At 40.2% G+C, this 11,023-nt stretch overlaps 1 protein-coding gene across 7 annotated transcripts in view; it reads left to right on the forward strand.

The window, feature by feature from the left end:
• LOC113137927 (C-myc promoter-binding protein-like) overlaps positions 1–8,981 on the forward strand; it is a 52,894-nt gene extending 43,913 nt beyond the window's left edge. For all 7 annotated transcript variants that reach the window (XM_026319926.2, XM_026319927.2, XM_026319929.2 and 4 more), the window contains 6 exons: positions 214–391; positions 637–891; positions 1,482–1,599; positions 4,305–4,467; positions 4,611–4,675; positions 5,381–8,981. In XM_026319926.2, coding sequence (XP_026175711.1) covers positions 214–391; positions 637–891; positions 1,482–1,599; positions 4,305–4,467; positions 4,611–4,675; positions 5,381–5,517 — 916 coding nt within the window. In that variant the 3' untranslated portion in view covers positions 5,518–8,981. The remainder of the gene's footprint in view (positions 1–213; positions 392–636; positions 892–1,481; positions 1,600–4,304; positions 4,468–4,610; positions 4,676–5,380) is intronic.
• Positions 8,982–11,023: the final 2,042 nt, after the last annotated feature.

The following is an 11,023-nucleotide window of genomic DNA, read 5'->3' on the forward strand; positions in this document are numbered from 1 at the left end:
AATGCTTTTGAAGTAGGGACGTACTGTAGCTGCTTGCACATGCTTCCCATCTGCATTGTAAAAGAGCAACGTGAGATGATGTGCAGCACCTGGTCCTAACAAAGCTCTGTGTGGGGATGTGGGGGGGAAGAACAGTGCCTGATGCCGAGATACCAGGCTGCATAAAAGTGTCTTTGTGATGCTGTCGTAACCGTCTACGCTGTGTATTCTCAGGAATCGATCGAGAACTCAAGGTATCAACATCCCCATGGATCGCAGACAGGGGGCGCATTCCCCTGGAGCTCCCATAGCCCGGAGCGTCAGCGCCTTCGGTCCACTGGATGAACCGTTCCAACCCAATCGCTGTGTGCCGACGTCAGGCAGCCTGCCCAGCCGTCTCAATGAAACTACGGTATGTGGTTATGTGTTTGTTGTTCTGATACAGTGTGGTGATTCACTGGTATTTGAAAAGCTTCAGGGTAATGACCTGACGGCTCAGGTGGGGCTGTGTTACTGCCAAGCTGTCTTTATCTGGCCAAGATCTGGTTTTATGATTCAGTGTTATCATTTTAACATCTCACATTTACTCTGTCATTGACTGCTAAAGTGTGACAGAGCTCAACAGTAATTCACTTCACTCCTGCCATCTGTTCCCAGGACCCACTGAGTATGGAGTGGCGGCTCCACAATCCAGAGCCGGTGACAGTTCCCTACCTGAGCCCTCTGGTCCTGTGGAAGGAGCTGGAGAGTCTGCTGGAGAATGAGGGAGACCCGGTAATCACGGAGGCCGACATGGTGGACCATCATCCCATCATCTACTGGAACCTGGTCTGGTACTTCAGACGGCTGGACCTGCCCAGCAACCTGCCCGGACTCATCCTGACGTCTGAGCACTGCAACAGAGACTCCCAGGTCAGACACATGTTGGATTTCCTGTAGTTATGAGGACACATTTAAATGATGTGTTTTTTATTCTTATTCTAGCCCTGATCCTAAAACTCTCTACATCCTGGTACTGAACTAAACTTTGTCCACACGACCCTAGACCGAACATACAAACAAATGTTGTGCAGTAGTTTCCAATAAATGATCCATAATGATCATTTTAATTTCATAGGTCAGAGGTGAGATGTTAAAGTGCTGCAGTCACTTTTGTTTATCAAAGATTAATGGTCAATATGAAACTGGAAGCCGACCTCAGCTGTACTTACTGTGCAGTTTATTGTAGTAGGCTGGTCTGCATTTCTTTCTTACTGTTTAAGGTGCCTGGTCTTACAGTAAAGAAATTGAATCTTATTTTATCTATTGTAAAACAAATACTGATACATTTGGACTTGTCACTTTATTTTTTAGAATTAAAATTAGCCCTATTTACTGTAGATGGTAAAGATGATAATCAGGGCTCAGGAAATCCTAAAAAGCACTGGTCTTAGTTGACAACAGTGGAAATGGATATTTCTCCTGAAGTTCTCACACTGACCCACAGTGCCTTTCTTTGCCAGATCCCTCGTCACTGGATGTCAGAGGACAGTAAACATGTATTGATCCAGATCCTGTGGGACAACCTGAAGCTGCACCAGGACCCGATCCAGCCTCTGTACATCCTCTGGAACACATACAGTGAGTAACACTTAGTGCTCTCTCTAAAATCATCAGGTAAAACAGTTTAGATACTGGAGACAGAGACAAATCACTAGTTTGTAACTTTACTCAATATTCATTTTAAGGGTGTTTAGTAAGTATCTGCAAATCCACAGCAGTGAAGCCTAAAACGTTTTACTGAGAACAGGCATATATTATTTAACACGTGGCAGCAGCGTCATGTATTGTTTTGGATGGATGGGGAGAGGTGGTGTCATGTTTTTTAAGCTTGGGAACCGCAGGTTTAGGCACCAAGTGTGTTTCTATCCATCTGTTTTACTGAGCATTTACTATTTTCATATCAAGATATTATGATGAGAGGTGCTGAACAGCAGCTGGGTTTGATCACTGTGAATGAACAGACTCTTGTGCTAACATCTCTGTGTCTCTGCAGTAATTGAGGAGACAGGTAGATCCTCCTGGGAGTCCACTAATCCTTATGTTAACAGGCTCTGTCTACTCTCTGTCTTCCAGGGCTTAATTGTACCCTGTTATTAGAGAGTGAGTGTTCATCTCTGCTGCAGACTCCCACAGATGAGTCCTGTTTGTGCTATGGCTGCTTTGTCTCTGTGTTGTGTGTTATTTGCTTGATGCATTGTAGTGTGGTCTGTGGAAAGTCAGCTTCTATCTTTCATAGTTTCAGTGTTTGGAATCAAAGTCTCTGTCCAGTATGAAATTTTTTATTGTTTTGACCAAAAGATTTGTGAAACTGTCAGTCTCAAATACAGTGTTTGAATATGGGGTTATTATTTGAATATGGGTTTGCATCTCTGAATGTCCACTTTGTTCCTCCACTGTCAACACGGACATTCAAATATTAGTTTTAAAGGTGCGTGTCAGTAGCTCCAGGGCTTAGTACTGCACTAGACTAATCATGCTACCACACCTGAATACTGTCAGTGTTTGTACTAATAATTCATTTTCCTTATGCTTTTATCCAGTCACCAGGACTATATAGTCCACTACTATAGTCCACCACATAGTGCAGCACTCTATAGGAGATTATACAGTGCTGCACTATGTGGTAGACTATAGTGGTCTATATAGTCTACTACTAGTACACTATATAGTGCAGCACGTGTATAGTCTACACTATAGCACTTACATAGTGTCCTACTATAGTCGTGGACTATATAGTGGACGAGTGGTAGACTATATAAGTGCTGCACTGTATAGGAGGTTATATAGTGCTGCACTATGCGGTAGACTATAGTGGTCTATATAGTGGATTATGTAGTCCACCCCATAGTGCAGCACTATATATTCTACTACTATAGTCTAGTCCACTACTATAGTTTATCACAGTGCAGCACTACACAGTAGACTATATAGCAGGGGTGTCCAATCCTGGTCCTCAAGGGCCGCTGTTCTGCTTGTTTTCCAACTATGCCTGCCCTACCCACTGCTCATTACCTGGATCAGGTGTGTTCAGCCAATCAGAAGCTGGAAGATACCATTTCACTTTGTCTTCCCTCACTTCCACCCTCATCTGAGTTTGTGTTCTAATGGACTGAACACACAAGGATTGGACACCCCTGCTATAGTGAACTAGTAGTAGAATATATAGTGCTGCACTATGTGCTGCACTATATATCCACTATATAGTGCAGCACTTATATAGTCGTCTATATAGTGCACTCAACAGTTTCGCACACTCGGTCACTATTTTTTTTTGTGTCGCCCATTATGACGTAGCACAGGGCGCCAGCGCATGTAGACGTCATTTGGTGGACTTCCTGTTTCAAACTCAAATTATTATTTTAATTTAATGGGGAAAATTAATTGATCTAAACCTAAATGTTTTCTTAAAAGGTTGAACTTAACCATCTGTTCATGATTTTCAGCTACAATCTGTTATTTAACCTGTCAAGAATTTACTTTTTCTATTTTTCCATTTCATGTGAACGTTCTCACTTGTATTTCTTTTGTGAAGCATATTTCAGTATCTATGCTCTAATAAAATTAAAACTTTATTCATTCTAAATTGTGGTTATTTATGCTGTATGCTACTGAACTAATTTTGCGCTACTCCATTTTTTCATCCACGCAATGCATGATGGTCAGTATTCAATTTTATTCCATTAATTTTTCTGCATCGATTCAGAATTGTTTTAAAGAGATTATTATTAAAGAGATTATTATTAGAGATTATTTTTCCACCCTTATGTCATCAGGTAAAAGGGCTGGAACTAAGAATTACTATAATTATAACGACCAAAGGTCCAAATACCTAAAATGTTCAGTTTAGTTTACTACTTGAAATAAAAACATTTGCCGATTTCTATCAAGTTAAGTTATTGACATGCCATGTTGATATCTGGGGCATAGACAGACTCTTTATTCACCCCCCAGGGGGGAAATTCAGTTTGTCCTGCAGCTCTTATATTAACTTTTACATAGAAATTTGAAATATAATTACCAGATAAAGGCACTCAGTTAATAACATATAACAAATAGCATAACTAACATAATTACTATTAAACAGTCTAATGGCTGTGGGGACAAAGCATGAAATACTATTTAGATTTTAATTTTAAGGTGTTGAGTTGAACGAACTAAGAAAACCTGAGACAATGATTGAATCATTCCCATTTTGCATTATTGTTACATGTCCTATGCATGAATTTGAATGAATTTATCTATTGCTGAATTCTACGTGTGTGTGTGTGTGTGTGTTTGAGTAGATGTGGGTTACCCTTTGTCCCGGCCGGTCCCGGAGGAGGAGAAGCCGTTCAACGAGGAGCTGCTGTACAGCGTGGTGAAGAGCATCCAGAGGAACGATGTCAGTCGGCCGATGGCTCAGCTGCTGCAGCTGCTGGGCCAGACCCTCGGGGTCAAAAGGCAAAGGTTAGTAGTGACCTGTTATAAAACCTCTCAGAATGAAATTCTATGGACTCATCACCGCTGGAAACTGTCTCTATGTAAACTCGACGTGCGGCTTGTTTTGGGCTAGAGGCCCATTCGTTCATTGCTGCTCTTCTTCTTTTCAGGAGTTTGTACAGAGACATCCTCTTCCTCTCCCTGGTGGCTCTGGGAAAAGATAACATTGATATTGGTGAGTGATCGTTTCATCTTCTCTACATACCCATCACTTTTATTTTTCTGTTGATCAGTAATTCTGTAGTAACGTCCTAATCCGTACGTTTTTCACAGCTGATATTTTGAGCACTGAGGGTTAGCAGGAGCGAGCTATAACCCAAACATTGGTACTGGGTATGAGGAGCCGCCATCTCACCGCTAGGTCTCATTAAATCTTGCACCTTAACGCTTTGTGGACTGTTGTTGTGACTTCTCCTCAAACCTCAAACATTTTTCTTCTTAGTATTTAGCTGTAGGAAACAACACAGAGCCTGTCCTGCTGTGACAGAACAAAAACCTGCTCAGTCAGAGCGAACGTATTTAAGCCGTATTTGACGATGGAGCCGCAATGATTGAACAGAAACATGTTATTCAATTTCAAAGCCCGGTGTCAATAATTATTAATTTCATGACTGATCAATAAAATAATCTACATACCAGAGACTGGAAAATCTGTTTAATTACTATTATGTCACTAATTTACATCATAGCTAAATGTGTATCTGTTGTATGTGCTGTATTCAAATTGACAATCTCAACTTAGTATCTGCTTGACAGCACATACTAATTATTTTTCTATAATTGTAAATAAATTTGGGCAGTAAAGGGTTAAAGGATAGACATTTGAGAGAGACTCCACCCACATTTTTGAGACTGTAATGATGTCATGTCCTTTTCTCAGACGCCTTCGATCGTGAATACAAGTTGGCGTACGACCGTCTCGTGCCGAGCCTGGTGAAACTGACCCATAACTGTGACCGCCCTCCCAGCACGGGGGTCATGGAGTGTCGCAGGACATTTGGAGAGCCTTACCTGTGAACACTCACCTTCGCACGCCACGATCAGCTCTCACCATTCACGCCATCGCTTTAAGACGAGCTCAGGAAACCTGTCAGAAGACTGTGAATACGCACTGTGCTGGTGTTTTAAGGAGAAGCTGTACGTGATCAAAAAGGTACCGTTGACTGTGGTCAGCGTTATGTAGCCCTGAAACAAGAGACTTTTACATGTTATTTCAATGAACTGCTGATGGAAACATTCATCCGTTCATAAACACCACTTCACCCAGCGTTGTTGAGTGAGACTCACCTGGTTTCTTTGCAAATCCTGTGGAAAATATATAAATATATACTGTCGATACAGCAGTAGAGGATTTTTCTAATCAGACATTTATATTGTATAGTCATTACAGTATATGAAGACTAATGTTAGCAATACTTTAACTTGAAGTCTATTTATACAGTCAGCTTTATTTATTGTAGTGTGTGTTTTTGTTGGGCATAGCGTCATATTGTTGTCTCTGTTTGAAACCAGGAGAACTTGAACACCCAAAACTCATTTCCACCAAACTGTGAAAATGATGTTTGGGTATAAATTTAGTGTCTGTTGTAAGTAACGACCTGGTTTCTGTGCTTAATGAGCTGAGGCATCAGAAATAAAGAAATAACAGCTGCAATGATTAGTCAGTCTGCAAGAAGAATAGAAACTGTTTAGATATTTGATTATTTAAACAAAAATGATTTTGGTTCCAGCTTATAAGATGTAGAGACGAGGTTCAACAGACGGTGTGACTGAAAGGATCCAGGTACTTTACTCCAACATGAGGACTGGCTGTTTGTGTTAACCGGTTAAATTAATCAGCAGATTAATCTCTTAAGAACATTTGTCTCAGTTCTGTTTTTAACGTTAGTGCAGTGTCTGGACGTAAGTTACATCTGAATCTAAAGTTTCTAAACTGTATGTTTGTTTACATGATATTAGTTTAACTTTTAGTTTAGTTTAATCTCATCATCATCAATACAACAATATATATATATATATATATATATATATATTTATTTTGTTTTTTTCCTGCACAGGTTATTAAAACAAATGGCAAATATGTTTGTACTAAACGTGTTGGGGGCAAAGTGCAGTCCTAGAGTCTAGTTTACATTAATCTGTGGTTTAACATGTACGAATGGGACAGAATGAACAGTTGGTCCTAAAGCTGCTCTGGAACTATAATACAAAACCAAAAGATATGCCAGCACCTTTTAAGACTTTTTAAGGGGATGGACTTTTGTTGTGACCTGCTGCAGGTTTAACTGTTTAATTACAGATTCCTGACATTGACAACTAGAATTTAGTTTTGTTTTTGGTTCATTTCTGTTACTGTAACACCAAAACGTGGGGACATGAGGGGACTGTTGCTCTGTCGTCAGCTTAACTCCAGTTTTAAACCCATGTTAGTGTCACATTATCACTTAGTCCCTGCACTTTAAACTGCGTCTGTGCATCAGTCTGAAACTTGTAGTTGTAATATCTAATTAAAGTTAAAGTTAGTTAATGCGTCTCCACAAGGATTGAAAGTGACACTTTGCCACTAATTGACATCACATCAAACATCCTGTCTGTTCTCAGACCATTTCACTGTTTAACAATATGATCATCACAGGTGACATGTGTCAAAATAGTTTTAACTGGAGAGTCTAAATTCATCAACACTATACAGTCATCGGGTCACTGACCAGGGTGAGCCCTCAGTCGTGCCGACATCAGCGTAGTCTTATTCACTCATATTAACTAACCGTACAACAGAGGCTCCTAGTGATCCCAGCACAGAAAACAACAACTGCTACACGACAGTTCAGATGAACCTGTGCTCACTCTGACCCAGCAGTCAGGTCCAGTCCAACACGCAGCACAAACCACTTCCGAACTACAGCTGCGTCACAAGGCAACAGCCCCCAACAGCCAATCGGACGACAAACATTTACCTGGATTACCTCGACCACTAGTTTTCCACTTGACCTGAGAATAAGCTTTAGATATACATGTACATATCCATCATCTGCTTCTGCCACCACATGTGAATGTTCATGCAGTCACGTTAGGCCTCTGACAGTATTGAATGACAAGTTTCTTTTTGTACCTGATTTCTTTAACTTGTATTATTGAGATTCAAAACTGTTTGGAGGGGATTGTTTCTTTTACTGTGAAAACTCTGCAGATGTTACAGTGTCTCCCATATGAAAGTCACCAGCTTTATCTCAACCAATCAAATTAAAGCCAAAAAGGGATTCGCATTTCATTGTCCACAGGAAGTGCTAAATACCAACGACGCATTTCTAATTAACTGCTCCTGTTTCGATCACATTGAACAGACTTTACTGACATTTGACTCCTTAAACCTCAAGTCTGGTTTATCTCTGGATCATAAGATGCTATGAATGAACTCATGATGCTGATAATCCTCTAACTCATGTATCAGATGCAGACATGGCTGAACCTAAACCATATCAGAGCTCAGATTTGTGTCTAAACTATATTAAAAACTAGAAGAGAGCTCAGAGGTCGTATTAAATTGTCTTAAGGTCCCTCTACACTTACGCTGAGCTGTCTGAGCTTTTGTCATTTCAGTTCATATGCATTTTTTCCCTAAGCTTCATTATAAACATCCACATTTCTCCAATTGTCAATTTTTGTCTTCGACTGCCCAACATCAGTGTAATGGGACTTTACTTTGGAATTGCAGTCACAGTCTAAAAGCTTCTTAATGGGTTGGACTTGGTTCTGAACATGCATGTAATGGATGAACAGTTGAGGCTGTGAAGCCTTTGTACAGAAAATATATATATCATTTATTTTAAAAACCAAAACAAAGGCACAGAACGATGCACAGATTAGAAAATGTGTAACAGGATGTTTACATACTGAAGTTTAGAAATGTGTGTCCATTGTTTTTGGATACATGTACTGAACCTCTTTACATCTTAAACTACCTATTTCTGCATTTCTAAAGCTCACGTTCTGATTTTATTCCCATTGAATTGGAAATGAAACACTTCTTATGGCTTATCAAGGTGAGAAGACTACATGAGATTCTGTCAGGGGGAAAAATGTAACCAAATAGTTTCTGGACAGAACTGGACGAGTCCGTGTCACCACATATTACTTCCTGTTTTTATGTGTATGTTAAACACGATGACACACTGAGTGGTTGAAAGAGGACCTGAAGTCTAAACTATTGAAGGTCTCATGACGGTCAACCATGTGTGCAGCCTGTGGAAGATGATATCTATACTGGAAAAGTCATCAAGTTGCATTTTGCCCCTAAAGAGTGAACAGACCGCTTACAGTCTGAAAGGACGGGATATACCGACTACTATGTAAGCAGCTCGGAAAAGCTGGAATCCAGTTGTGGATTTTTGTTGTTTAAAAAAAACGTTGTACAAATAAACGACTTTGCATAATTTGCACCATGTGAATTTGAACTCTCCCCATGTAGAAATCACATTTTATAATGTGCAAATGTCCGTTAGATGTGGTGAAGGTTCTGTACGATGACCAGATCTGCAGGACTGTTTAACTGTAAATAAAAGTCTCTTAAGCTGTCATCTTTCTAGAGCACTAACATCATCGTCTTGAGCCAAGCTTCAGCTATGACTTGGGAAAGCAAATAGGGACTTAGCCTTTTAAACGGCTAATTAAAACTGTGTTTAGTCCAGTTTGTGGAGTCGTTTCTCTTTTTAAGAACTGCTTTGAAATTAACCATTTAAATGGGGAATTCCTTAATCCTTTTTAAATTTGTATTTATAGAGGATTTAGTATTTAAAAATATATAATTCATCTTTATATTGCCCCATAAAAATATTTACTTGTAAATATATTTTTTCTAATGCCCATATTTAACTTTTAAAATACATGTTTTTTCTTTTTATGGCCAAAGTAATTATTCATGAATGTTTCTCCGACACTGCTGGTCCTCCACACATCATCGCAGAGACTCCAATGAAAATTACTGTCAAATTTTAACAATCAGTACTGAGCTGTGTTCAAATGGACATTAAGAGATCTGTGTTTGTTTTTAAGACAGGAGACTAAGGACAAGCTGCTAGTTGTCTGACAAAAGGATGTTGCTTGGCTCAGTTTTCAGAAAGTGGAGAGTGAATACTATCACTTCCTACAGGGACTAAGGCCCAGGCTCCACCTCCACCCTGTGCTGGTTAGGACTATACAGTAATCCAGGGGGTACCCAATCCTGGTCCTCGAGGGCCACTGTCCTGCTTGTTTTCCAACTATCCCTGTCCTACCCACTGCTCATTACCTGGATCAGGTATGTTCAGCCAATCAGAAGCTGGAAGATACCATTTCACTCTGTCTTCTCTCACTTTCACCCTCATCTGAGATGGTCTCTCCCAGGTTCTAATGGACTGAACACACCTGATTAACCAGTTGAACTTTTTTGACAACACTGTCAGGCCAAAATACTCTTATCTCTATTTTGCATCCATCCAGCTTTTTGTATCCTGAAGTATAAATGTGTATCACAGCCACAGCAGGTACTTTCATGTTCAATAATACTGCACATGGCTCCAGTTCACTGTTTAAAAAAGTATTTATTGCAGCATGGATTTTTTAAAATTCGAAATACTGATCGTGTCCCTACCTATAATACAGGTTTGCATCCAATTCAGTTAAACAGGAACATGAAACAAGACAACATCTGACAATTTGACACGTGTCTGATACATGTTTACCTGACGCACATGCAGTACAATCACCGTTTCGCTCCACCACACTTCTACTGGTTCGAAGAAATAACCCCCCACACAAATAACTTTCCTTTACACACCAAACGTGACAAACACTAGTTTGATTGAACACACAACAGACTTTCAGGGATACAATTCAGAAAATACTAAACATACACAACTGAAGTTGCATCCGATTCATAATCGATGCACAGCTGAAACGACCATAATGTATTTGATTAACCCTTAAAACTGAACTCACTGGTGTCCTAAGCTTTATGCTGGAGATATGAAAGGAAAAATCCATCAACACAACTGCACAATAACTAGGTTGTATTTGTGGTTTTGTTTTTATGGTTTGGTCTGTGCACATTCAGCTCTAACTGACCAGTCACAGATGATGTGACACGTCCAGATATTTCCAGCAGCCACAGTGGAGTCAGAAAATGCTTCCAGTTGTCTAAAATAACTATTCGTCTCCACACCACCCCAAAATAAAAACATGAGGGTGAGACCCAAGTTCAACCAAACAAATAAGGGTGTAGGTCTGTAGCTGCAATACCAACTAAACACACAGCACCCTGTTATAGCTCCCAATCCTGGCACATCCACCCAGTAGGAAATAGCTGCAGCTTCCAGAGACCCTGGACAGCCCCTGGCTGAACCTATGGCTGCTGCCCTGACACGCCACCTAATCACACGGCTGAGACGGAGGAAGGAATAAAGGGGTAATGGAGAAAACTGGGCCAGAGCAGACAAACGATAATTTGACTAAGGAGAACTCAACAACACCAGGAACTGAACTAAGC

This window comes from Mastacembelus armatus, chromosome 3 (assembly GCF_900324485.2).
Source record: "Mastacembelus armatus chromosome 3, fMasArm1.2, whole genome shotgun sequence".
Lineage (NCBI taxonomy): Eukaryota > Metazoa > Chordata > Actinopteri > Synbranchiformes > Mastacembelidae > Mastacembelus > Mastacembelus armatus.